The following is a 27,998-nucleotide window of genomic DNA, read 5'->3' on the forward strand; positions in this document are numbered from 1 at the left end:
GAAATTGACAACGACACTCCTTTTTTTTTTCTTTTTTTTTTAAACTCACTTCCATAAATACACACCAAACATGTTAATTAACTGCCTCTTACACAGTACTATGACATAATAATAATAATAATAATAATAATAATAGTAATAATAATAATAATAATAATAATAATAATAACAATAATAATAATAATAATAATAATACATTTCAGCCGGCAACCTTTGGAAGAAACCAATGTCATAGGGAAAAGGGGTAAATGTCAGAATCCGGATATCAATCATTGTTGATTTACTATGATTTCCATCCTCTAGCTATACTCGAAGAACTACACCTGTTCCTCGAAAGGCTCAGTCATCAGATGATCTTTGCTGCCCTCGGCTTGTACTAATGTGAGACAGACAGACGAAGCAACACCTCACCCCAGTCACCTCTGAGAAAGTCCACCGAGTTCATCTACATTAACATTCATCGTGTTTTCAAATTAGGTTTCTGAATAAATAAACAAATAAGGTGACCATGAGATTTACAGACCAAACATGAAGATACGAAAGTGGAACAAAAAGGCAAAGGGAGTTGCTGTTATTTTCTTTAAAGATTTTTTATGGATAGATAGATAGATAGATAGATAGATAGATAGATAGATAGATAGATAGATAGATAGATAGATAGATATTCTTGAGAAATGCTCAACAACGACCCCTAGCGACCTTCTGTAGTTGTTGCTAGTAGGAAGTAGGAAGGTGACCAAAGGACCAGAAGTCAAGTATAATTATCAAGTAAAAATACAGATAAAAAAGTGAAAGAGATAAATACTTTATGGGTTAGCGTGTGTATGAGTGTATGGAAACCTACAGTATTATTCCATACATTATTTATAAGTAAATAAACAAATAAATAAAATGGGGGAACAGTTAAGTGGCTGTTAAAATTCATTAGGACAGCAGGCGTACATGTGAGCAGACTGTGCACTGACTGAGTATAACGTGCTTTTGTTTTTTGTTTCCAGGATTGTGAATGGGCCTGTGTGTGTGATCAGACGACCTGTGCTGTCACTGTCCACCTGGGGAATGTAGATCATATCAAGCAGACAGGAGTCCATTCCTGCACACACATTCCTGCAGTCTCAGATCTCTAATCTTTGTTCGTTGAAATGACGAAACAGCGTTCACTGTTTCCACTCCTTCTTACAGTTCCCCTTCTCGCACACATACCATAATGTTGTATATCCGCTGAGGAATTTTACCATATTATGTTACTGTTCTCATATTCACGTCGGTCATAGAAGTGAGTTCTATTTCAATGTCAACTTGTGGGTAACATTTAAATGGACTTGCTGTTCACTAGCTTTATCTATGAGCATTCCTTCGTTTTCACTCCCTTCACAGCACCTCTGTTTCTGAGAAGCACAATGTAACTGAAGTTTGTTGTGCGCTCTTTCCTTCTGAGTACTGTCTGTAAATACACAGAGTATCCCAGGTTAAATCTGTGCACCCATGTCACGGCTTGTTCTTGTTATGTCTTGGATTTCTTACAGGTGTCAGGACAAATCAAATGTCAAATAGTGCTGTAGATGAATCACAGCTTTTTCCCAGTATTTAGCGACAGGAAGGAGCAGGTATCAACATGCAGCTCCGCGCTGTGACAGGACAGATGATAGGAGAGGCGTGGTGAAGGAACAGAGGCGGATCACAGGGGATGTTTTGAATGCTACATCACCAGCTCACCTCAGCTAATGACAGCGTAGGTTGTTTCAACTGGTGTCTTCACGTTCCTGTTGCAGTTCAGTAGCTCAGGAGTGAGGGACAGAAACCTTTGGAGATGAATCTTTACAGGAGCTTTGGAAACCTTATGGAGGCTTGGATGACCGAAGGAAGCTTGTATTCTGACTCACAATCACTTGGAAATAATGATGAAGACTCTCCTACACCTTCCTATGATATGGACACAAACCTGCGCTCAGAATCGGTGGACTCTGGAGTGGAGACAGCCAGCTCTGACACATCTTTCCTTGCCACATCCTGCTCTGTTTCAGCAGATAATGCAGAAATAGATGCATTTATTCCAGAAAGAGAAGGCCATGGACTCACTCCAGCCTCAACATCACAGTCTCCTCTCCTCTCCTCTCCTGTGCCTTCCTCTTCTTCCTCTTCGTCCCCGTACCTCTGTCCCAGCAGACGTCCTGGGGGCTCCCTGCACCTAAAAGTGGAGCAAGCACTACAGAGGACTGATTCTAAACATCAAAGGGGCAACCCAGAGCCCCTTACAGTGGAGGACGTGCTCAGGCGACAGCCTCAAGCATCTTTTCTGCCCAAACGGCACACATCGGATTTAGTGAGAGGTCAAAGGTCAGAGAGTTTCAGTCTAAGGAGAACAGCCAACCCATCAGCGCCCATCAGGCAGATGTCAGAATTGTGCAGACGGCCGATGTCTATGAGTTGTGATAAGCAGAGATCAGAGGTGAGATACTGTTTATGTCACAAAACAAATTGTGTCAATCAAATCTCTAAGAATTTAGTTTTCTGTTTTTGGAAAAACAGAAGAGATTAAAATATTTATTCAGTGTCGTATTGCTGTTACTCAAAAGGCTATGAAAGTTGTTCTTATTTGTTCCCACGGCTTCAGAATTACATAATAAGTTTCACACTAACATGTATGGTCTTGCAAAGCAAATGTTAAGAAACCATGGTAGAAAGTCCCAGAGGTGCAACAAGGCCTTTACTTTTACAGTAGTTAAAAGGTTGCAACACACATTTACAAAGTTGCTCTGCAGTTTAAAGTAGGACAGGCATGTCATTACTCATTCAGGATCTCTTTTATGCTTGCAACCTGCCATGAGTCTGTCTGTGGTGCGAGGGATCATAAACCAGTCTGCCCAGGTGACTTTACACCCGCAGGCACGAGAGGAATGGAGACGTGGGGGAAGTTGAGCAGTCTGTGGCGTTTCTTGATAAATGTGACAGACATGTTGGTAACCACACACCGGAAAAACATTTGTCTGAATCTGATTTGGAGCAAGTACATAAAGCACCATTGAAGACATTCCTCTTCACATCTGTCATGAATGGCTGAGCTCAATGCTAAAACCAGTTCATGCTGATATTGCACAGAGGTGTTGAAACAACTGGATTAATTGCAATTGTATTTAATTGAGATTTTTTTTAGTACTTGGGTGTGTGTGCACACTGTTCATTTTCTTGTGTGAGGGCAAGTGTTAAAAGGCTTTGAGGAAGGCATTATCGAGGAACCAAGTAGCCTATCCTATATACTGCACCAACCCAGTGGACACAATATCCTATTATATTTTTTTAATCATACATGACTATACTTCCTTTATTCAGTTCAGTGTATGCATGTATTAATAGTAAACAAGAAATGCTGCTCAGTCAGTCAAGTCTGGATATTCTGACTGAACAAGTTGAGATTTTAAGGTTCATGAGAAAGAATAATTCTATAGATTCAAATAGTAATATTATGAAACATAGCACAGTCTTTAATATCATAATCTACATTAATCTTTATTCATTTGAACTGTCTGTTGGTCAAAACAGACAACATGAAGACAGCACCACTTATTCTGGGAAATTGTGATGGGTTTTCACTATTTTTTGACAATTTTAAAAAAGAAAAAACAAACAAACAAACAATAAACCGATTAACTATGAAAAAGAAAAATAACCTTTAGCTACATGAAGCCATGCAAGCAGCTCTGTGAGGTTGTACCTAGATATGGCAGTGCCTTGAGCTAAATGCTAACATCAGCATGCTATCATGCTCACAATAACACTGTTAACATGTTGATGTTTAGCAGGTATAATGTTCACCATCTTAGTTTAGCATGTTGGCATGCTAACATTTGCTAATTAGCACCAAGCACAAAGTACAACTGAGGTTGACAGGAATGCCATTATTTTTGCAGATATTTGGTCCTAAACCAAAGTGATGGATGATTTGAAATTTTGCTGTATGAGACGTTAGGGAAACACAGTTATAAATGTGTGCACCAGATTTCATGGCAATCCATTTAATGGTTGTTACGACATTTTACTCAAACCCACAAATGTCAACCTCATGGTGGTGCTAGAGGAAAACTCAGGGCATCGGTAAAGTCATTAGCATTCATCCTCTGAGAACCACGAACCTTTGCTCAAAAATGAATCCATTTTAACACTTAGTGAGATTTCATGACAATTCCACCAAGAGAAGGTCATCTACTGTATATGTGATATTTTTTTCATAGTGCAGTAATCTGCCTGATTTTTCAAACACAATGAAGAACTGAAGGAAGCTGTGGAAACTTACATTGTGTTTTTCTTTGTATCTTACAAGGTAACACTTTTCTTGCTTAATGATGTGTGCAGGTTCCTGGTGAGGAGGACAGGACAGGACTGAGCCCCGGGCTGAGCTACCTGGAGCAGGTGTGCCAAATGTTGGAGGAAATTGCCAGACAACAGATGCACAACCGAGCGTTACAGACGGAGGCGGATGCCCTGCGGGAACATCAAGACACGCAGGTGAGCCAGGTGAAGACAAGTCATGTATCACATCTTTGCAAAGCAATTAAGAAGCTGTCACAGTATTCACACTCGTCGGGTTTACAAACATGACATGGTCTTGTCAAGCTGCCAGCGACAAGATGTCTTCTTGCCGCCTGAGGGTTCATAATGTGAATTAAACCATGACGATATTTTGCTTCTCATCACTTGACTCTTTCAGGCTGTCGACACCTGTCAGACTGCCTCTAAAGCTGCTGAGGAAGACCTCTCCTCTTGTCAAAGGCCCGAGAATATAGAAAATGCAGAACACTGTTCAAGTGAACAACAGCGGCAGAAACATGACACTTCTAGACATTTTCGGCGGAGATCGGCTTCTGACACAAATATTGCAACACTGCATTTAAGTGAGTCATCTTGTTTCTATCCATTTTCACTTTACCTTTTTGATGTGTTTTGTATAATTAAGATATTATTGGAAATGGACCACCAGTCTAAAGAAAAGAGAAGAATATTGTTCATGTGTTCGTATTGTTGTGTGTGTGTGTGTGTCTGGTGCAGGAAAGATGAAAGCAGACTGCAGAGGGCAGCGTCTGAGTACAGATGACCTTGTGGAGAAGCCGGAGGAAGAGCAAGAAAAGGAGGTATAATGCATTACACTACACATATCTTGTATCCAGGTGAAAAACACAATCAATGTACCAGCTAAAGGATGTAGACACTGTCATTTGTGTTGTGTTACACTGAGTTTTATAAGCGATATTATTATTATAAGTTATTTTCATTTGACTTTTTCACAATCTTCTCTCAGTTCGGTTTACAAATGTTTCAATGTGTGTTTTCAGGAGTCTACAAAGGAGGAGAGGAAAAGACCTAACAAGAACTGGAAGTTAAAAATAGGCTCTTTGAGAAGAGAGGCGTCTCCCCTGAGAGATACAAAGGGGTAAGATATTGCATTTATTACTGCAACCTTTAAGGGGACAGCATTATTAATCTCATATGATGCATGATGCTCTGAGGAAATGTGTGTGCTGCTCCAACATGGCAGCCAGCAACACCGATGCAGCTCTCCACGGCTAATGCACAATGTATGCTGAGGCGCTGCTGGGAGTTCATTTTCAGTCTGTGCATCTGTTCCTCTTGAACATTTTGTCCTTTTTTCATGAAACTTTGCTAACACACTGCCCCCAGTTTCCCACAGAGTCTTGCTTCAGCTCTGTCTGATGAATCTTTTATCTGTACAGCCAACAGATGCAGTCATCTGAGAAAAGCTCGACCCGACGACGGCTGAGCCAGCTGTTCAGGAGGAGAAGGAAGACTCTGCCTGTATGAATGGAACACAGTGTCATGATGTTTGGACCTTTTTTTTGGACTTTCCTTTAAATGTTTGAGCACTATCACTGCTTTCAAACTGACTTCCTATTCAGTGCATGTGCTGTAGCAATCTGTCATGTTTATTTATTGCCCGCTATATACTTGCCTTCATTATTTATACTGATAAATGGTGTCATTTTCTGTAAAACTGCGACGTGGAACAGAGTAAATGTGTGGTTTGTTTCTCTGTCATGCCATTCATAATTCAAAGCAGTGCAAAGCTTCATAAGAAAAACATCAAAGTTGTATTTTTTCCACCTGTCAAAGCTGCAGATTGGTAAAGAATATTAGTATGCACTCTACAGTACACTACACTATAAATGTCAAATAAAATACATACAAGTCTCGCCTATTTTGTGACCGACAATAAGAAGTTGTGAGGCTGTTTCAGAATTATATAATATAAATAATAAAGGTATGGTCTTCATGATATTTGGTACATTTCAAGAAGTTTTTACAAAACCATTTAAAGTCCTTTAATTCATTAACCAATCCATTAACCATCCCCAAATGTAAAAAATGAAGCGACTTAGTTTCATACTAATAATAACTAAAAAAATAAAAGGCACTATTCTGCAGCCGTAATTGCTCTGTAGCTTGACAGATAACAAGCACAGGCCACACAGAGTTACTTTTATCATTATTTAATCTTTATTCACCTAGGTTGGGGGGATAGACCTCCCCTGGCATTCCCATGTAAAGAGATGTCAATGACAAACACGTCCAACCAAACGAGAGAGGGTGAATAGGATTCCAGTCCATACATAAAATACATTTATTTACTATTTACTGAACCACCAGCATCCATTAGTCCCACATAGCATCCATCTGTGCTATTAAATATATAGAGATAACATCTGTGGAGGGATTTATTTACTGTATGTGTGTGAGAGGGAACTGGAAGAATGGGTAGAGCTTATAGACGAAGAGAGTGGTGGTGTTGGGGGGCGGGGGCGGGGGCAGCGTCGAGTCATGCCTGCAGTGTACCCCCCTCGTCTACATGATACCACAGGAGGACAAGGGGTTGGCGATCTGGCAGGTGCAGGCTGACTGGCAGTATTGGCGCACAGTCTGGTAGCAGCTGCGGTCGGCGTCCCCGCCCCACTGCACGGGCCCATTGGGGTCAGAGGGCAAGCGGCTCAGGATGCTGGTGTTGATGGCCAGAGCAGCCAGGCCATAGTCAGTGAACAGCACTGTCTCGCGCCGGCACGTGGGGCAGGAGATGAACTTGTACTTGGGACAGGACTCGTAGAGGATCTGCAGGCACTCCTCACACACCGAGTGCAGGCAAGAGAGGATGCGCGGACGCTTGCCGGCGAAGTTGTAGGTGTGACCGCAGGTGGGGCAGTCCAGGGGCTCGCAGGGCATGACGGGTCCCGAAGAGGAGGAGGACGAAGTGGACGAGGAGGTTGAGGAGGAGCGCAGCACGTACTGGTTGACTATGACGTCCTCCATCTTGTAGTGGAACTGGTGGTAGCAGATTTCGTTGGCACTGGTTTTGCGCTGCGCCAGGAAGCTCTGCTCCCTGCGCGTCACGGGGGCCGGGGGGGTCACCATCGGCCGTGGAGACCCGGCTATGTCCAGGGTCAGGTCACTGCAGGCCTGGTTGACGATTATTTCGCCTTCGCCTCCGCCGTCCCACGCCACTCTGGGGGGTGGGGCATAGCGTGGCTGGGTGACGGGCACGGGGCACTCTCTGGGGAACTTCTCCGACTGAATGATCTTGACGGTGTCCATGGGGATGGTGACGGGCTGACGCCTGAGGCAGGACATTCGCACGTTTTTGGAGGTGGAAGAGAGAGGGGCTGTGGCTCTAATCAGCGCTGGGCGACCCTGCCTGGTTCTGTGCAAGGGGAAAAAGACTGTGCTCTTTCTCTGAAGTCAGCCAGTTGAGGGAACATGAGGACGGATGGTTGCCTCCATGTTTCCCTCAGAGATCCCCCCCTGGTGTGCACTACTGTCAGCCTGAGTCTTTATGAGGGGAAGACAGATAGAGGAGCTCAGCCAGAGCACCACAGTCTGCAGCTCTTATTCTGTCACAGCTGATATGTGCAGATGATTTAACAGTCCAGCTTAGAGTATCTGACCAGTGTTGACTACTTTAAGGTAGTTTTTTGTTGTTTTAAATTGCTTACGCTGATGTTCCTGTGCTGTCTCTGATGGCTATGTACAGAAACGTATATTGACACACAAGCACAGTTAGTACTTTAGCACAAAGATATGTTCTCACTCAGTGAACATTAATAAATAATCTCATATGCACACAGATGCTCACATATATACATACAGTACAGGTTGGTGGTTTTCTGCATTCACAGAGTGTGGCGGGGACGCAGGGGCGGAGGGGGGTTGAGTACAGGCAGTTCAGAAAGGTCCAAGAGGTATTGTCTTAAACTATATCCTGTGGCCTGCCAGGGGAAACTCTTGCCTTCTCAAACTAGCCTTCACATGTGTGTCTCGCTTTAACGCCCGCTTCACTTCCTGTTTTTGGCTGCGGGTGTGTTACACTTCGACTTGAATGCGTGAGAAAGAAAGAAAGAATAACCTCTTTCTCTCTGGTCTTGGCCCAATTTGGTCAGGTGACCCTGTGTGACCCTCTCAGTGGCTTGTTGATAAGCAGGAGGGAGGAGGGGGAGGAGGTGTCTTATTATGCTCAAGAAAGCTGTTGTTGGAATGACTCCTCCAAGGCTCCAAGGCTCCTAAATTCCTCAAAGGTGGGAGTGAAGGTTTTTTTTTTTTTTTTATTGGACTTTCAGACAGTCCACCCAGCAGCAGAAGTGATAACAGTCTGAAGGATGCCTCTGTGCTTGTCTCCCTTTTTCAGTGAGTCAGACTCATAACTTGATTCCTTTGGTCCGTCCACCTGTGAAAAGAGGAAAAAGGGATATTTATATATAAAATGCATGAATTTCCCCTCTGATAAAACACATTGTTTTTCAGTTTTAGTGAATTTTAATGACATTCAATATGAAATGCTGATGAAATACAAATGTGGAGAGCTGGGTCAGCTCAAGTTTTACTGGAGCGTGACTTTTATTTTTAGAAAGGTATGTAGGTGTACACAGTTTTGATTGTGCTTTACACCTGTACACGACAGAACACTGCTATGACGAGGATATGTGAAGCTCACATACCCCTTAAAAATGTAATATTTCTATGTATGATTTTAAAATATTTCACATCAGAATTATTTCATTGGGGAACCCCCCCCCCCCAAGCAGTTCAACTGTATCTGTATAAAGATCAGTTTCTTTGTGTTTATCTGATGCCGGGATGACTCACTCTGGTGACCATTTCCTGTCGCATCTTGGCCTTGGCCCAAGTGTATTTATTTACAGAGTGAGATAATTATCATGTTGCCACTTGCTCTGCTCTTTAAATTGCTATTTTCATTGGATAATTAAGTTATTGTTTCAGTTTCAGTGCAGTTCTGCCATACTGATGCCTACAATGTTCAGATTTTGTTGACACTGTCCTAGGGGTGTTAATTCAATTATATGTGTTACCACTGAGGTCATAGTTCATGATGGTGTTGTATTTTGCCCCCCTTCATGTATGTAAATAGGAAGGACACAATAATAGAGACACCTCTCAATATAATCTAGTCCAGTACAATAAACATAGAATGGAATTTACCTCTTTCCAACAATGTCACCAAAACCTGAACATCATGAGCTTTGTAAAGGTAGCACGTTATGGCACGACTGTACTGGATTCTATTGTACAAGTGTACCTAATAAAATGGCCATTGAGTGTATTTACAATACATCATATCTTTTATGATCTTTCTTTTATAAGTATTTTATCATTTTGCAGATGCATGTATTCTCTCAGTTTAAATTATTTTATTTGTCATGTATTAGCACACAGATCTGTTTTATTCAGTGTTGTTGCAATTATCAGTAATTTCTATGTTCTGGTGCACACACATATATAGATGTTATATATAAAAATGTATGCAGTAGCCTGGATATAAGGTAGACTGGGCTGTAAACCGCAGAGGAAGAGTAAGTACAACTGATAAACAATGAGAAGCTAAAGCCTGCCAAACCGTCATTTCAGAGCAGGTGATTGTGACACATGTTGCGGTCCCGCACTCGTCATGGTTCCTGCTTCCTGTCAACGCTCAGTCGCCTTGTGAGTTGCGTCAACTAGACTCTGACATGAGTGGGAACAGGTTATAATCGGCACGGAGGCTTTGTGTCATTTTGTGTGTGGGTTTGTGAAAAAGAACAAGTGCACGGATGAACTTTTTTTTTTTTTTTTTTTTTGCTGCCAAACAACAGAAAAGGGAGGATGACACATCTTTTCATTCTCTGCACGGCTGTCAACAGTGATGATTCATTAGAGGGAAAAAAAAAAAAAACCACTGAGAAGAGGAGGTGACCTACATGGCGAGGAAGAGAGAGAGAGAGAGAGAGAAAGAGAGAGAGAGAGAGAGAGAGAGAGAGAGAGAGAAAGAGCAGAGGGAGCACAGCGCTGGTCCTGGTTTCTATTTATGGTTTGTTTATCTATGCACCTCTCAGTGGTTTCCTGCCTCCAACCTCTGCTGAAGATTCACACCGAATGAGAGAGAGATGTACCGAACAGACGGAAGTGGTTTAGCCCCTCGCTTTCACGTGACGCAGTGAGCCATGCTGGGTGCACAGGCAGACATTTGTTTCTCCCCTTTATTCTTTTTCCATGAATCTTTTGACATATTTGTAAACGGCACACTCAAACACACAGGGCTGGAAGCCAGAATCACTCACAATCTCACCAAATGTGTCTCCAGCACTGCAGTGTCGCAACACTTCTCCTAAAATAGCCTGTTTCTTTCTCATCCTCCTGTACACACAGTGAGGGCAAGGTGTTAACAACAAATATAAAATATCACGTTAGCTTCTTTTAAATCTCTTCTCTCTCTCTCTCTCTCTCTCTCTCTAATTAATTATTACTATATTGTGTAGTGATGTCCTAGTGATATATTTTGGGTGCCACTTTTAAGAAAAGATTTGTTTTGTGTTTAGACACTTTGGCGCACTGGAGCATTTGACAGTTATGTATGTTATACATATACAGGTATCAGTGTATATATGGGCAAATTAATAACAAGAAATCGCAGTAGAGAAATGCCAAAGATATATTATGGTAATTTAGAAGCAGTGTCGCCATTACATTAACTGTGTTGAGTACTGCTGAGTACAAACACATTTAAAGGATCTAAAATAACTAATAAAATGTCTTTATGTTCAAGTTTTAAAAAAACAACATAATGTTCAGCTTATACATAATTATTATATTTTTTCAAACTCTCAAATAATGATATAGCAGCAGCCAGCAAAATCCAGTATCAGATTCATATCCTTAAGGTTGAACCTTAAGGAAATGGAAATAATCAGCTCCACTTCTCCCAGATATGAAATGCCCAGACACATTTTGTGGACACAAACAGCTTGTGAAAATACTTCTGTCTGATAGTGGAAGGGGTCGAGTTGATAAAGCAACCAGACTGCATGAGGAGCCTTGGAGCCTGGGGGAGATGAAGCAGCTAAAATTACCCTCTAATTTGGTGACAGTGCTATGAAAAGGGCTGATAACTGATGCAGGCTGCCTGTTGATGGGCCTGCTTTGGCGCAGCCTCCTCCTAATCGACAGAGCCCTCTCCGATTATGTAAGGAGCTCATCTCTGGCCCAGCCATCATATTAACACAGTGTAAACTGCTGCAGCTCTCCCACAGTCTTGACATTGTATGTGTGTGTGTGTGTGTGTGTGTGTGTGTGTGTGTGTGTGTGTGTGTGTGTGTGTGTACATATCTCTGTATCCTTTCCCTGTAGAGGAATTATCACACTAATGAAATCATGGCAGGCATTTGACCTCGTCATCACAAGCAAAAGGAGGAAGAGTAGAGCTGACCACAGAGATGTCAGAGGACTCTGTTTCAGCAGCAACATTCCTCATACCATTAAACACACACACAGTATAAAGTCTCACACACACATATCCTAGAACATTCTCGCCTTCAGACATCTCCCCATCACGTTCACGGCACCACCCTTTACATTCCAGTGGACACACAAACAAACAGATAACAAGAAGATTGGAGCCACTAAAAGGAGTATTTTTTTTAAATGTGCACACTGATGGTCAGGCTAGATTTACTTCTGACTGATTGAACTGACATAAACACACACCTGACCTGAAGAGGACATGCCTGGAACATTCCTATCCTCTCACACTCCCACTATGTTCCTTCATCGCTTCACACACACACACACACACACACACACACACACACACACACACACACACACACAGAGAGAGCGAGAGAAGCGCCGCGTGCTCTGAGAGACACACACACACACACACACACACACACACAGGGAGAGCAGGAGAAGGGCACCGTGTTCTGAATGAGTCATACAGACCCTGCACATCGGTCTGTCTTCCTACCTGTCTCTCTCTCTCTTTTCTCTCAATGAAAATCTATCTATCTATCCATCTATCTGTCTATCTATCTTTATGCATCTTTATGAGTAGTCTGTTGGCCAGGACAGAACTGACGGTCTGGGGTCTCTTTGCCCTTACACCACATACCAGCAGTATGTCAGGTATGCCAGCTATGTTGAGATGTGTATCCACATTCATGCCTCGGCTGGTAAAAAGCATCGTCACATGTCTACTCGGACCTATGCGGGATATTATGTTGTGTTTTGATTGCATAACATATTATGACCTTAGCGTGATCTGGGGACAAATCCCCAGATTTAGTGTATGTTTGCTGGCTGCGGCTCCTCTCTGGGAATCATGGTGCTTGCAGGGCTTCAGTGAAATATTGTGAATAATTCAAAAAGCAGGAGGATGTGCTTCCGTGGCATTTTAACAAATTGAAAATGGTGTGGTGTTGTATGCATGCAGATGGCAGATACATCTAGGTATCTTGCTTGTTTTTATGTTTCTAGTGCTTTATATTTGTATGTTATAGACATAATATATACGTTTTTATTTTTAAATGTCGTGCTTTTCTCAATGGGGTTTTGCACACCATCATTGTCTGAACAACGGAACGAACCTCATGCACATTTGACGTGCAGTGGGTTGGTGTCAGGCTGATGAAATACATCTTGATATTTTTTTTCCTAGAATTAAGATCCACACATGACGTTTGGCTCTACGGGATGACTATACATTTACAGTCAATCCATCATGCTGTTTGTCACCACTTGCAACACGAGCTACTGTGTAATTGCAGTCTGATGTTTGTAAATTTTGCATGGGCAGAAGGCGCTTGCTGAGTATGTGGGAATGTTTTTTAATAATTCTTCCTTCTGTCATTCATGGCAGACATCGGCCATTTTGCCTCGCAATTCATTACAGCCAAGTGCTCTTTGTTCTCTTTTGTCAATGTAGCTCCCACAGCAACATGGCAGAGCTTGCACACAGGCAGAAAAATAAAAGCAATAACCAGCATCACTCGGCCTGACACAGACCTCATAGAAGATTTATGAGGGAAAGCTTCAGCAAATGCCCAGCTCTTCAATAACAACAGTGGCTTGAGTGATTAAGGAGATTGATTTTTCTTTAAAGGAGCCTGTCTCAGCTCGGGGTTAAGGTGGACTGCGTTGTTGATGTCGTGTGAGCCCGAGAAGGGACTCATCAGTGAGATAGAGGTGAGGTGGCCAAAATGTTTGGGCTGTGTGAGATGGAGAGGCTTTAGCTTGCTGCCTCGCATGTGGGAGGGGTGCAGCTCAGGAGCAGCAGTTATGCAATCGCAGCATGGTGTGCCCAGCACTCTCACTGCAGCGCCAATGTATGGCCAATATAGAGATGCCTTAGTGCTGCTGACAACTACAGAACAGGCCGTTCTTGCCCTGTCCCTATAACCCCCACCCCCCCACCCCCACCCCCCCTGCACCCACTGTCTGTCTGTCTGTGCAGAGGTCTGTCAAATGTCATATCTGCCGGAGACATGATACCCACAAATACCATCTACACCCAAACTCAAACATCACTGTGGACTGAGCAGATAAGCAGGTGTGCAGGTGTTTGTGGGCATATATGTTTCCATTCATGCATCTGTGTCTGTGTGTTTGCAAAATGGACGGCCATGATGCAACAACCATGTAAATCCCAGCTCAACGTAACAAAGCAAAAGGCAAAAACCACCGCTGTCTATTGTGTTCTTGCACAAAGAGAGATAAAAAGAAGAGAGCCCACACAGAGGAGCCCAATCTCGCACATCTGGAACATACAGCTCATACAGGTGCAGAGTATGAAGATAAACACACAGGAAAATCTTCACCATGAAACAGATGCAAAGCCCTCTCTCATCCTCACCTGTCTGCTTACGCACTTGTCTTATTCCAGTCCTTTCTCCAGTCCTCCTGTCTCCTCTTCCAGTTTTTGCCGATGTTGATGTTGTTGATGCCGCTCTGCGAAGATAAACCAAGCCGCTCAGTCTCTTTGTTCAAGCGATGTCTCACCAGAGGGAGGATGCTCTCTCCTGTCCATATGACTCTGGCAGCATGAACGACAAGCAGCAGTGAGGGGAGGAAAAAGATGGAGGAGATGTAAGATGGAGGAAGCTGTTGCAAGGTGGATGCGTCATGTGTCGGGCTGCTTTCGTTGAGCTCCGCATCCCTCGTTCCTCTCCTGCTCTCCCCTCTGGTACCTTTGTCCTTCACTCTCCCACCCTTGCTCCTTCTCTGACGAGCTGTGGCTGAGCGTCTCCCTCTGGTATTTCTTTCTCCATCCCTCTGTGTCTCTCTCTCTTCCTAAGCCTCTCAAATTATTCAGCTTATTATGGGTAGTGACCTGAGTATCTGTGCTGTGCTCCTCTGTGTGCACGTCCCCTTCTCTTCCTTTCTGCCCGTCTCTTTCCTCTGGTCTTCAGGTAAAGCTCCCTTCTTCTTCGTTCCCTCTCCTCTGCTGTTACCTCTCCTCTCGACTCAGCTGCCGTTCATTACTCCTCTTTCTTCTCCTCTGTCTGCTTCAGTCAGTGCGCCTCACAGTCACACATGCGCAGTGTTTTCACACATACATGCACACGCCCACGCACACACACTCTCCCTCTCTGTCTCTGTGCTTCTGGCACCCTCCTTATGCATGAGGCTTGTTTTGCCTGGCCACCGCCTCCTCCCTCTCTCCTTCTCTCCCTCTCTCTCTCTCTCTCTCTCTCTCTCTCTCTCTAACACACACACACACACACACACTTACACACACACACTCCCTCTCTCTCTCTCGTCCACTCTCTCTCGCTGCAGCACACACTGCAGTGCCTCTGCAGGCAGGATCACGTTTTCTAGTTGCCAGAGAAAATATTTCAGCCAATGAGGAACGTTAACAATGCTGCCCACCCTCCACAACCCCCCCCATCTAAAACACACATACTCACACATGCACACACACACATGAACACGCACATACACTCACACATTTGTACACAAACATGCACACATTCCTCAGAGATATGAAAGCTTTGTACAGAGAGCCATGAATCACACTTATACACTACATGCAATATTAATACAAACACACACACAGGTAAGTACACCAGCCAGACACACAGGAAATACAGGAAGCTGGAGCAAATAGCTCTAATCTACACAGTGCAGCACATCTGAGAAGGGAAAATAAACATCAATTCACTCACAAATTAATTTTCTATCAGGATGCTGACCGGAAACTTAGTAAAAACAGATCCATCATAGTCAGCACTGGCCACAAACATCTCATTCATGTTTGTCAAGTGCAGAAATGGATTCCTACGGGCACAGCCTCAAAGCAAAAATGTCAACAATATAGCAGAGAGGTGTTATTTGCATTCATTCCTCCTTGACTTGACTGCTAAATCTGACACTGCTCAGCGTCTGTAAATTCACTCAGTGACATGAAGGCAGCACCCTAAGCTCCCTCCACAGATACATCACCATACAGTGATGTTGCATAACTAGGATTTTAATAAGTTTTGTATCTGCTCGAGCCTTCATGCCGACCAATAAATAATCCCCACATCAAAATGGAAAAAAAAAATTATGTGATTTTTCAGTCGGTGTAAGATGTTTGAGCTTACATAATATGGACATCAAATGCATAATGTGATGAGAGGCAATGCAGCAATAAGTCACAGCTTATAACAGAAAATCAGTTACATTGCTCCAGTTTGAAGACATTAGTTGGTACTGTAATTTCAGTTTCATAAACTTACTGTTCTCTAGATCTTCAGAATTCTCAGAAGTCAGAAGTTTGTGAAAGAGCCAGAGAATGTACTCAGTGCATCACTGATGCAATCTACGTTCCTCAAACTGTGGCTTTTTGCTGTGCAGTTTTCTGTTACTTATCATTTCTTTTACCCAGAAGCCTGTTTTTAGGAAAATGGATGTGCATCTCATGTTGAAAGTCCATGGAAACAGATATATATCTATAACATTAAATATTTATGACTAGTGCTGGGAAGTAATAATTACTTAGTAACAGGTTTTCTGAGTAACAACAGAGATAACAGTGAAACTTTACTTTAAGTCCCACTCTATAGCATTGATGAGCAGTATTAATAAATGGAATACACTATAATGCAGTAATAAGTGTTTATTATTTATTGTATTTGCACTATAAGCTATAAGGCCTCCTGTATAGATAAATAATGAATGTTACAGCACAGGTGTAATAATGTTAAATGTCTTCATAGGAGAAGTTATATTTCCTGACTTGTACTGAACATTAATGAACATAATGTTCATTGCTGCGTTCAACTACATTAAAGTGTGTTTTAAAACCATTCATTTTAAACAAGTCATATAATGTACATGCTAAACAGGGGAACTGAAGTGTTACCGGGATTACAATTAAATATTGCGCAGCTGCATTACATTTACTAATCCCAGTGACTAGGCATGACTTTAACATCATGGGTTACATTCAACGTTACAATTTTACCGAGAGTTTGACGATGATGAGTTTTCTCAGTTTCGTGTTGTTGTGAAAGTGCTTGTAGGAGAAACGGGCCTCCAGGTCAGAGTTGACCAATGACACGGAGTGACTCACCTGGCTTTGTTCAGTTAGAGGATGAGTGAACCCCCTGGCTTCGCAGTCAGGACAGGAGTTCCGGAGAGCTAGAGCAAGTGTTAAGATAGCTGCTAGTGGTCAGTGTAATCCTCCATCTGAAATGCTTGTTTTACTAATTCACAGTGTCTCGTTAAAGAAACACAGGTCTTCGATTTTCTCAATGTGAAATCAATCAGTATAGATCATATCATAATAAACCCACTGACATGAGTAACCTATTAAAAATACTAGTGTGCAACTACTGTAAGAGATGAGAGAAGCACTTGCAGCAGGACCAAATTGTGTGCTTGTTTAAAAATAGACCAAGACCTAGAACGTTGTTATTATAAATGTTTTTTTTCAAATGCCAGTGAACCGAAACATTACAAAAATGTCTGTGTAGGACAGTCCTTGAATCGTTTGAGTTGTTTTCCTCCTTTTGTCTGAAGAGGTGAAATGCAGTTCAAAGGTAGCTAGAAGTACCTGAAGACCTATATAATTGTAGTTGCCGGGACAATGAGACCTGTCACATGCCCAACATGTCCTGAAGCATGCTTCTTTCAACAAGACCTGATTTCCACTTCAGCTGCATTGTTGAAATTCTCTGCAATTTAAATGCTATTTAGGTACACAAGCATTAGCATCAAATATCCTTAAAGTACCAAAAGTAAAAGTACTCATCATAATGAGCCATTTCAGGATAATTTATTACATTATATTGTGAGATTACAATTATTTATGCATTAATGTAAACATCACTTTAATATTACAGCTGGTAAAGGCAGAGCTAATTTAACTACTTTATATGCTCATTGGAAGCTCAGTCTGTTAAAGCCAAACTAACCAAATGCAGCCCAAGTAGCTTTCACAGTAAAAGGGATTAAACAGTTTAAATTGTCTTGTTGCATGGTGTAATGTTGCACTTTGACCTTTGTAATGAGGCTCTTGTGCCAGTAGGAGGCCATCTTACGTCTGTTTTGTGTCCTTGTGTTTTTCATAGACTGTGCGGTGCTTTTACATGTTTTTCAAGATTCAGGTGGAGCTTGTACCTAAATCTTGATTGTGAAAGTTGTTTCTTTTCAGACAGACGATGGACTGTTTCACACTCATTACATCACACAGCTCACACAATATTGTACGTCTGTACAGGTTCATGGAATCTAACACAGTAGTCCAGCAACTTTTGTGCACTTATCCTGTTAAATAGTTGAGATAGATAGATTGTTCATCATCATCATCATCATCATCATCATCATCATCATCATCATCATTATCATCATCATCATCATCATTCTTTAACAAAGCTTACAAAGAACATACAGTACAAAAGACATGGCATATTCAAAACAAAGTATGAAATTACTTTATTATTATTAAAAGAAATTATCATCCACTAGTCTATCACAAATTTTCATCACAGAGGGTAAATGTGGCTGACAGATGAGATGCTACATTAAAACCAAAATAATGTCTTCTGACTACGGTACGTTTCACTTAGTCACGGCATGGCTCAACAAAATCACTGCTGGACGAACAGATATAAAGTGATATGCAGCTGATGGAGAATTAGGCAGGGACATAGAGTATGGCCAAGGGCCATTTGCAAGGAACAAAACATGTAAGTCCAAGGCAGAAATAATAAATGATTTTAACAGCTCATATTCAAGGCTACATTTGTGCTATTCACTCACACATTAACCACAGAGTTAGTGATAAAAGATAATACATTTATGGTAACGGGAATGACTTACAAGTCCTGTGGTAAATTAAAAAGTGACGTGTGTAGGTTGTCAGCATTTATTTACTGTAGGCACATTAAAGATAGTTTAAATTACATTTACATTTATCTTTACTCATTGGGCAGAAGCTTTTATCCAAAGTAACTTACAAGTGAGGGACAACACTAAGCTTCAGTTCAGAAGGAGACCATGAAGTAAGTACTAATACTAAATCTGTTCAATAAGGTGCAGTACAAGGAGATCAGGTAAAGAAGTGCTCCCAAAGTGCACAGTAAATGCTAGTTAGGCATGTTAGGATATTAGCAGTGAGGTGCTCTCAGAAGAGATGAGTCTTCAAGAGGGTCTTGAGAGGGACGCCCCATCTCTGATGGCATTCAGTAGCTTGTTCCACCACAAACAAGAACAATCTGGACTACAATTGCCTTGTGTGCAGGGATGGCAATGCCGGACAACATTCACTGGAGGAATGCAGTTGCCGCAAAGGAGCATGAGGCTGTATGACTGAGTTTAAGAAGATGGGTACAGAGCCAGAAGTCACTCTGTAGGCAAGCATTAGTGACTTGAATTTGATACTGGTAGCCATGGGTAGCCAGTTTAGGTCAGTGAGCAGCAGAGTGACATGTGGCCTCTTTGGCTGATCAAAGACCAGACGTGCTCATGCATCTGGACCATCTTACAGGGGTTCACTGCATGTGAAGGGAGGCCTGCCAGAAGGGCACTGTAGAAGTCGAGCTGAGAGATGACTATGGCCTATACCAAGAGCTGGGTGACATACTGAGTCAGATAAGGCCTGATTTTCCTTATGTTGTATGGTACAAAGCGGCACAACCGGGAGACAAATGCAACATGGTCAGGAGGGATAGCTGGTTATCAAACAGGGTTCTCGTGACCTTGGTTGGGGTGAGAGATGAAGAGACGATTTTGGTATTGTGATGGAGAGATTGGTTGGCCGGGGTGACCAAGAGTTCATTCACAGAGGTTTAGACGAAGGTGGCGTGCCTTCATCCATGTGGATGTCTGAGAGAATTTACCTCAGTAAGAGCAGATTTAACCAGAAATGTGATGTGTAGTAAAATAAACAGCAAACCAGTGTCTTACATTTTCAGCAGGAATGACAGTGAACCACCAGAGGGAAGTAAAGAGAGTCAGACAGGGACTCTGAGTAATTCACAGCCCTTTTTCCCTGAGATGTTTTTATTCATTAACACCTAAAACAACATACAGCAAAGTGCATAGATTTAAGAAGTGACAGCACTCATTGACTTTGAGCACACACACAAGGCTTAGGTAGAATGAGGTAGCAAATACATTAATTAAAATCTTGCAGGTAATTTACTGGCATGTCTTTTATCATCTCTCTTTTTTCATGATTTAAGGCAGCAAGCTTTCCATGGCTACGTGCAGCATGGTGAACGTGAAGGCAGCGTGAGTCATCCTTCAGCTTCATTCATGAGCTGTTTTCCATAGCCACCCTCGCCCTCTCTCATTATGCTTACACAACAGTAAAGACAAGAAAGAGAACTCACAGTTAAGACTGGAGGAGCTACAGTTGTGCAGGGGTCAGGTCAGTGTGTAGCATACTGATGTGTGAATATTTATGCACAATATTAATATGTTTTAAATGCAATACATGCTAATATTTATAGTATGGTTTACTGATTAATTCAGCAGCACAAAATACCAGGAAAAGTTAAAAATCATTTAAAAAAAAAAAAGAATCATATAATAGTTTCAGTGTTTTAGACAGTCACATACTTAGCAAAAATATATTTTATGTTCTGGGGGAGTTCAGTAGCCATACACTCCATACAAGAGTATAGAAAGGTCTGCAAGTGCATTATCTTATTTTAGTGGGTTGTGTCTCCTGCCTGGTTTGTTTGGTTATAAATTACATTCATGTAAAATCCTGTCATCTTGTGTTCGAGAGCAACCGGAGTCAGTCGAGTTTCTTTAACCGAAAAAGCCATGGCAGAAAACAGCCACACACAGGAGGATGATCGCGTTGACGTTGACAACATTCCTCCACAGAGGCACCTCCGTGGTGTCTGTGAGCTTTTTCTGCAGCTCCGCCTCCTCGTCTGGAGTCAGCTTGGGGGCTTTTTTCTGCTCCAGGCCACAGAAGCACATCACTGCCTTCTTGCACAAGCCTGGCTCCTGCTCTGGCTCTGTAAAGGAAGAGACAAGACCGATGAGGAAAATCTGCTTGTGTGTGTATGTGTGTGTGTGTGTGTGTGTGCGTGTGTGTGCGTGTGTGTGTGTGTGTGTGTGTGTGTGTGTGTGTGTGTGTGTGTGTACATACTGGAGTGCACCCATCTATGTATATACTGTATACTGTATACTGTCAGCTGATTACCTTCTATTTCCATATGGTCGTGGTTATCAACCCAGTCATCCTGTTCAAGGTCCACCCTCTCCTCCGTGCGGTTCCTCAGGCTCCAGCAAAGTCGATACAACTAGACAAACAACACATTGCATGGGTTGAAACAAAATATTTATGACGTCAGTCATGGCAGTTTCTTCCAGTGAATGGTTTGGGGAAATGAATGATTTATCCAGCCTTATCTCACAGTAGTCACGTACATGCTTGTCATCGACGGGTTTGGTCATGAGAGAAATTCCCAGGATGATGATACAGGAGAGAACAAACAGGATGATGGAGAAGTAGAGGTAGTGGACTCCACATATGATGGTGGGACAGTTACTGGGATTAACACAGCTTCCTGTCCCATAAGCAAACTCAGCTATCATCCTGGACAGGCCAATAAACAGGCCAATAATGAGGCCATAAAATGCACCCTGAGGAAGGAAAGAAACAATTAGTGTGATTACAGTGGTTGTATCCAGTGTAGAAAATGTGGTGCTTTCTTGCTAAGACTTAGATGAGACAATTAATACTGACACGTAGAATGCTAACATAAGAAACATAGTAAACATTATACCTGCTTAACATCACCATGTAAAAATATTATCATAGAGTGCCGAAGGAATCGTGTTTGTGTAGGCCAACTCAGAAGGTAGCATCACCCTGGTTCCCTCAACAAAAAGCCAGTGGAATTTTTACATTGGCTTTTTGATTATTGAAAAAAAAATCTCTGTGACAAACCAAAGTTTATGATACCTACACATTTTGTTCAGCAAGATAATTTTCACAAATGTACACAATTTTTATGATTTTTGAAGCCTAAATACAATCGCCATGAGTAAAAAGCCTATGTTGGGCTATAAACAAACTACACCACGGTCGCGTGACTTCAATGTCACCACTCCTAAACTTTCAACTCGTAGTTTGAGTTAGCTCTTACCTCTTCTACAAAAGCCTGTCCTCTTAAAAAGTAATAGTTTGCAAATGTATAAATACAACAAGGCTGTCGAAGTGTATAAATACAACAAGGCTGTCGAAATGTAGTCTCATTTAGTCAACCGGCCATGTAAAAGCTTAAAGAAATCATGACTCGAGTATCTTCTGACATGCTTTATGTCATAGAATAAAATGTCAAAATGTCTTCAGCTTGTGTTAACAAAGACCTTATTTCCGGCATCTGACCAAAGACCCATTGAAAAAACCTTAGGACGAGGGAACCGGCAGTGCTAAAATGCTAACTAAGTTCCACATGTTAGGCCTCATTCTTGCAGCACTCTATTGTGAACATGTTAGCATGATGACAGTAGCTCAAAGCACCAATGTACTTAATTACAACCTCATAGAGCCACTAGCTTGGTCGTAGACTGTTAAATAGATGGTTGAAGTGGAAACTCACAGACTCATTGACACGCTTGCAGAAGATGGCGAGCAGGAAGACTGCTGCAACAGGTGGTGTGAGGTAGCTGGTGATGGACTGGATGTAGTCAAAGAGCTGGCCACTCTGGGCTGACTGCACCACAGGGATCCATGCTATGCTCACAGCAATCAGGGCCATGATAAACACTCTGTACACAGTCAAACACACATGGAAATAGTAGCACTTAGAAATCTTGACAATAATTAAAAACCAGATTGAACGCAACCGAAATGTGTTTTACCTGCCGGCAATCATGAGTTCCCTCTCAGTGGCAGTGCGGCGAATCTTAGTGTAGATGTCCATTGTGAAGAGAGTGCTGGCACTGTTGAAGATGGAGGTAAGTGAGCTCATCAAAGAGGCCAACATCACAGACAGCATAAGACCTCGCAGACCTGAAATAGATCGTATTACAGATTAAAAACAAGGAAGAAGATAACTCTAAGAAAAAGGCTGTAGTTTGCATTCTATTCACATCAGACAAAGGTATTTAGCCACCTACCATTGGGCATGAGATCCACCACCAGTTTTGGATAAGCAATGTTGGTGCAGCCCACACTAGCCCCACAGTATTTTTCACATTCAGCTGGTTCCACACAGGCTACTTCATCTAGAATAACATGAATAAGATCAGCAGGATATTCAGAAATATTCCAATTATCTCTGCAGTAAGATATGCATGAGCTGCAGTCGTGCTTTCAGCCTGCGAGCTTAATGATGAGCTTCAAAAAAACAAAAAAAACAACAACCCACAACTCGCTCACCAGCGTAGAGGATCCTGCTGATCATCCCAGGGAAAACCATAAGGAACATAGGCAGCAGTTTTAGGTAGCCACATAGGATACAGCCTGCTTTCACATGAGATAAATTCTTTGCTGAGAGGCAGCGCTGGACAATCACCTACAGATGGGAAAAGATCAGTAGAACCATGATACAATCAGTGGTAAATGGATGGGAAAATGGTTGAAGTGGGCTTCACAGTACTCTCTCCATTTCAGGTTCCACTCAAAATATTTGCAGATTAAATACACCACTCAATCCTGAGAAGCCAATCAGACATGCTTGATGATAAGTATTCTCTTGTGTTAACTGAGCAGGGATAAAGGGACGCTGATCATAATGTGTTCATGTGTGTACTGGATGTCAAGATTAGTTCTTCATTGAGGTCCAGCATCAGTCTGTCTCTTTATCTTATCTCAGTCTATGGGAGTGCATTAAGGTCTAACTAACAGCAGGCCAGCACAGATTGCTTGAGTGCTGTCATAACACATAAATGTGTGTACAAATGCACAAGAATCAGTTGAATGAGTCTGTGTGTGTGTGTGTGTGTGTGTGTGTGTGTGTGTGTGTGTGTGTGTGTGTGTGTGTGTGTGTGTGTGTGTGTGTGTGTGTGTGGGCTTGTTTTACTATATTCATGGGGTCTGCAGACTGGGAGCCCACTATACTTGTGGGGTCAGACGGCTTTGTGGGGGTCAAAATGCTGGACCCCAAAAAGTTGAAATGGTTGTTGGAGGGTTGAGGGAGCTATTTGTATATTTTCCTATATTGCTACATATAGCAACCTTAGCATTAACAGCTCTTTACTTACCAGTCTAGAAGAAACATTGCAAGTTCAGCATCAAACTTTATTCCTTTACTCATCAAAAACTATCTCCAGTGGTAGAAAGCAATGCCAATGTTAACTCTTGTCTCTATCACATCCTTTCTCCTACTGAAGTTAGCACGCTAACCAGCTAGCCCCGGCCTGTCTGAAAACGTAGCGCTGCTCAGAGGGCATATTATAACCTTTTGTTTTCTAAACGCAATAATGGCAGAAGCTTTTGTCAAGTCTCACCACCACCTGCTCCCGGCAAGAAACCACATTTGGCGGCAGAGAAAACTTACAAATAGCCTTTTTAAGACTTGATTTTAGGATTAGAATTAGGTTCAAGTTAGAGGTAGGGTTGTGGTTGGACATTCAGTTGTGATGGTTAAGGTCAAGGTAGGGGCCGCGCCAGGGAATACATTATGTCAGTGACAGGTCCCCATGAATGCATTAAAACTCCTGCTCATACTCGTGTTTTGTAATAAATGCCACTGACTCAGCACAAGTATTGCATGCTCACTATCTCAATGGCCCCACAGTGTTGTTGTCCATTTGCTTGACTGACCTGATCAGTGCACCAGTACCACAAGGCCTGAATGGTGAGTCCAAACACCAGGCCAGGCCATGGCAGGTCTCCTGTAATTGCATTCCTAAAAATATGGAAGGAGTCTGCCCGAGGCTCGTAGCAGCTTGCACTGATGTTAGCTGTGATGGAAGGGATGGCCTCCATGTAGAGCTCCTGGAAACGTCCGTAGCCTCCCACCTCATGGAAAGCTGAAGAAGTGTGTACAGGTTAGACTAACTTGCAGTGATTTTTACTCTTCAGCAGTTTTCTATGACAAACAGGATTTTTCCTGTCATAAAAAGTAATTTTTAAAAAAGAGACACATTACCAAAGCCCATAAGGATGAATGATCCAACAATCATGATGATGGTCTGTAAGGTGTCCGTGTAGATCACTGCAGCCAGTCCACCTGAGACACAGTATGTGATGTTGTCAAGCTAGAAAAGCTTAATTCAAAATCAACACTTTTTATTGCCACTAATGTACGTAACTGAATTTAATGGAGAAAATAAAATCAAGTAATGTTTGTACATGATCCAATTCATCTCGCCAAATTAGTTAGTCAGTGTAAAGTGGTGTTATGTAAGTTGTTGTGAGTGCTTTTTTCCTGTAAAGCTATAAAGTTCAGGTGTGGATGCTTTATTACAGAACAGCAACAGAAGGCCAGTTCCTGCTTATCGCAGTCCATGGGTGATTAACCATAATAACACTCCACCGATAAACTGGCCAGGGGGAGAGAGTATGTGTATCCACATACATTTGGCCTCACCTTTACCCCCTGTCATGATCCCATTCATAAAGTAGATAAGACTGGCCATCTTCTGGCTTTAGTTTATGAGTAAAATGTCGATCTATGAATTCAGTGGAAAAGGAACAGAGTGCATCCTTGGTGGACAAACCTGTGACGGTGTACAACGCGGTAATCAGTAGTAGCATGACAACAGCGAGGTAGATATTTAACCCAAGAGCCTGGTTGATAAAAATGGCGCCAGAGAACATGTCTGCCTGAGTGGAGCAAAGAGGAAAAAACACACCACTTCACTCAATAACGTCCAGTATGAGCACAATGACGAAATAAAAATCTGGCATGTGAGAGATGCTGAGGCTGAGGGTTAAGATGTGATGTCACAGCGACTTACTGAGATCTTAGTGAAAACATACAGGAATAGGGACAGCACAGAGAGATAGATTCGAATACGCTGTCCTCCAAACCTCTTCTTCAGGTACTCAGGCATGGTGACCACCTAAACACAACCACAAATCATGAGAGTTTTAAACTAATATTGCTGTTGTTATGAAAATGGCATGTTATGGCATGTGTGTTCTGTTTACCCCAGCTTTAATGTAGATGGGCACAAAGAGCCATCCCAGAATGACGACCACAATAAGAGCCTGAAACACACAGACACACAGCACACAAACACCCACACACACACACACACACACACACACACACACACACACACACACACACACACACACACACACACACAAGGACACAAACAATAAATAATCAATGCCACCTTTCACTTAAAGTGTCTCCTATAAAGATAAAGCTCTGTTGCTCTGTCCTCCGCAGGGTGAAATTCACATGATAATGTACAGACTTATCAGATCACCTGACAGTAACAACTGATAATATCTGTGTCACAGGTTAGAAACACATTTGTGTAAGAAGTGATAATGTTTTAATTGGCACATCAGATGCACTTTACTCACGTTCCATTCAAATCCACCAATCGCTATTCCTGAAGCTGCAGCAGTCCCTGCGATTCCTACAAAGTGGCCACTGCCAATGTTGCTGGCAAAGAGTGATGCTCCGATCTGTGGAGTGCATAGATAGTAGAATCTGTCAGTGATGAGGGTGCATCATTTCCAAAATTGTCACAAGTTTGTTTGGAGTGCATTTGATAACAAGAAAGGCAACAAATGGATAAAAAAAAAGAATTACAGGGTGGATTGAGGATTCCAGATGACTGCACTATCAGTGTAATAAAAATACTTGATGATTTGCACACCTAATTACTCTAACAAAACCTGATTTTACTGTAGTATTGAAGTACTGTCATAATAACACTACATCTACTGTAGATTGGAATTATTATAATCTTAATCTTAACAATCATGGAAGTGACTCTACCCACCGGCCACCACACCATACTCCTCCCTGCCAGGAAGAAGCCACCGACAGTGGCTCGGTTGGTGCGAACCATAGCCTGCAACAGGAGAAGTGAACATTTCAGACAATGGAGAAATGCATTTGTGAAAAACAGCTACAGATAGTCGCACACTACTTCAAAACTCACTCACTGCATATTTGTTAATGACCACATTTTATTTGATACACAGCTGCTGCAACAGAATCATTGCACGTATACATCTCAAAAAGTAGCATTACTAGCATTAATAAATGGATGCAATTTAACAAAACACGTGCATTCTGAAGTGTAAAAATCTTCTGATCTGCTATAAAACAGTCAGGTGTTGTCATTGCACAATATCAGTCCACTCCCAGTCCTGTAAAGGTGTTAAAAAAAAGGACTTCGTGGCTAAAAGTGAGATGCATTTTATAATGATTATTTTGACTTCTCCAACATATAATAATAAGTATTAGATTTTCCATTGTGGCTCAAATACAGACAAAACGTCTTTTGATTTCATGGAATGAAATAAAATAACGGTTCAACTCTCACAGCTTTGAAGCTGGTGACAAGTTAACTATTCACAGGCAAGAAGAGCTTAAAGAATGGCTGCCAAAAATACTGGACAACTCACCCATACTCCGACAGCCAGGACAACCACAAAGTAAATCACAATGACGGAGATATCTGCTGGATTGTTAAGGGCCACGGTGGCATTGTTGGTTCTTGCATTGCTCCTTATGAGGGAGAATCCAAAGTAATCGTTAGACATTTTCCTGTGAGGGTGACCAGAGTGCAGAAGTGCTGCTGGAGTTGCTCCTCTGAAACACCTGCTTTTATACTGCCTCTGAATATGTGTGTGTTGTGTGGTTTTGTGTTGTGTGTCCTTGTGATGTGCTGTGTGTGTGGGGGATTAAGATGGGAGGTTGTTGGGGTGTGTGGTTTTGCTGTGTATGTGTTTGTGTGTGTGTGTGTGTGTGTGTGTGTGTGTGTGTGTAAGAGAGACAGCAAGTGAGAGAGTGCGTTTATCTAATAAATAGAAATTGTGTTTGGTTGTAAGTGTATTTAGATGCACTGCTACAAGACTGTGGATCTGACAATGAAATGTGTAAAAATGTGTAACTTTAAGCAAATAACATTGTTAATCATCAACCTACAGGGAAATACCTCATGTGTTCCTTTAAAACAAAGAACCTTCAGATAAACTCCATCAGCACTGCAGATCATTTCAGTTCGGTTCAGTTCAAACATATATGATGACAGATATAACACAGAAACAACACGACTAAAGCAGTGTCCTGTAGAAAAACAGA

General features: G+C 42.1%; 3 protein-coding genes across 4 annotated transcripts; 1 reads left to right on the top strand and 2 right to left on the bottom strand.

Annotated features, from left to right (window-relative positions):
- The first annotated feature begins 1,737 nt into the window (after positions 1-1,737).
- Positions 1,738-6,286, top strand: LOC111234220. Its single transcript, XM_022762186.1, has 6 exons — positions 1,738-2,449; positions 4,351-4,503; positions 4,706-4,889; positions 5,044-5,126; positions 5,328-5,425; positions 5,727-6,286. Exons 1-6 carry the CDS (start codon positions 1,811-1,813, stop codon positions 5,812-5,814), a joined length of 1,245 nt encoding a protein of 414 aa, XP_022617907.1. The 5' UTR covers positions 1,738-1,810; the 3' UTR covers positions 5,815-6,286.
- Positions 6,287-6,805: 519 nt separating this feature from the next.
- rnf208 (ring finger protein 208) lies at positions 6,806-14,960 on the bottom strand. Of its 2 annotated transcripts, none has more exons than XM_022762188.1 (2): positions 14,190-14,960; positions 6,806-8,719 (listed from the first exon to the last, which is right to left on the bottom strand). In XM_022762188.1, exon 2 carries the CDS (start codon positions 7,627-7,629, stop codon positions 6,853-6,855), a length of 777 nt encoding a protein of 258 aa, XP_022617909.1. In that variant the 5' UTR covers positions 7,630-8,719; positions 14,190-14,960; the 3' UTR covers positions 6,806-6,852. The 2 variants fall into 2 exon arrangements, with proteins under 2 accessions (XP_022617909.1, XP_022617908.1); XM_022762187.1 differs by having other exon boundaries at positions 14,174-14,960.
- Positions 14,961-19,719: 4,759 nt separating this feature from the next.
- Positions 19,720-27,507, bottom strand: slc5a1 (solute carrier family 5 member 1). Its single transcript, XM_022762151.1, has 15 exons — positions 27,320-27,507; positions 26,689-26,760; positions 26,264-26,368; positions 25,877-25,936; positions 25,684-25,788; positions 25,444-25,549; positions 24,873-24,953; positions 24,545-24,753; positions 23,159-23,294; positions 22,897-23,004; positions 22,639-22,789; positions 22,377-22,545; positions 21,199-21,414; positions 20,972-21,071; positions 19,720-20,783 (listed from the first exon to the last, which is right to left on the bottom strand). Exons 1-15 carry the CDS (start codon positions 27,455-27,457, stop codon positions 20,569-20,571), a joined length of 1,971 nt encoding a protein of 656 aa, XP_022617872.1. The 5' UTR covers positions 27,458-27,507; the 3' UTR covers positions 19,720-20,568.
- Between the last annotated feature and the right edge of the window lie 491 nt (positions 27,508-27,998).

The sequence above is a fragment of the Seriola dumerili genome, unplaced genomic scaffold (assembly GCF_002260705.1).
Source record: "Seriola dumerili isolate Sdu_G_001 unplaced genomic scaffold, Sdu_1.0 BDQW01000442.1, whole genome shotgun sequence".
NCBI lineage: Eukaryota > Metazoa > Chordata > Actinopteri > Carangiformes > Carangidae > Seriola > Seriola dumerili.

Excerpts from the sequence above, each read along its gene's own strand:
- LOC111234220 (XM_022762186.1), top strand. The coding sequence starts at position 1,811 with ATGAATCTTTACAGGAGCTTTGGAAACCTTATGGAGGCTTGGATGACC. Across the intron at positions 4,890-5,043 it reads TATTGCAACACTGCATTTAA|GAAAGATGAAAGCAGACTGC; the intron begins GTGAGTCATCTT and ends TGTCTGGTGCAG. Across the intron at positions 5,426-5,726 it reads CCCCTGAGAGATACAAAGGG|CCAACAGATGCAGTCATCTG; the intron begins GTAAGATATTGC and ends TTATCTGTACAG.
- rnf208 (XM_022762188.1), bottom strand. The coding sequence starts at position 7,629 with ATGTCCTGCCTCAGGCGTCAGCCCGTCACCATCCCCATGGACACCGTC.
- slc5a1 (XM_022762151.1), bottom strand. The coding sequence starts at position 27,457 with ATGTCTAACGATTACTTTGGATTCTCCCTCATAAGGAGCAATGCAAGA. Across the intron at positions 24,754-24,872 it reads ATTCATCCTTATGGGCTTTG|CTTTCCATGAGGTGGGAGGC; the intron begins GTAATGTGTCTC and ends ACACTTCTTCAG. Across the intron at positions 23,295-24,544 it reads GGTACTGGTGCACTGATCAG|GTGATTGTCCAGCGCTGCCT; the intron begins GTCAGTCAAGCA and ends TCCCATCTGTAG.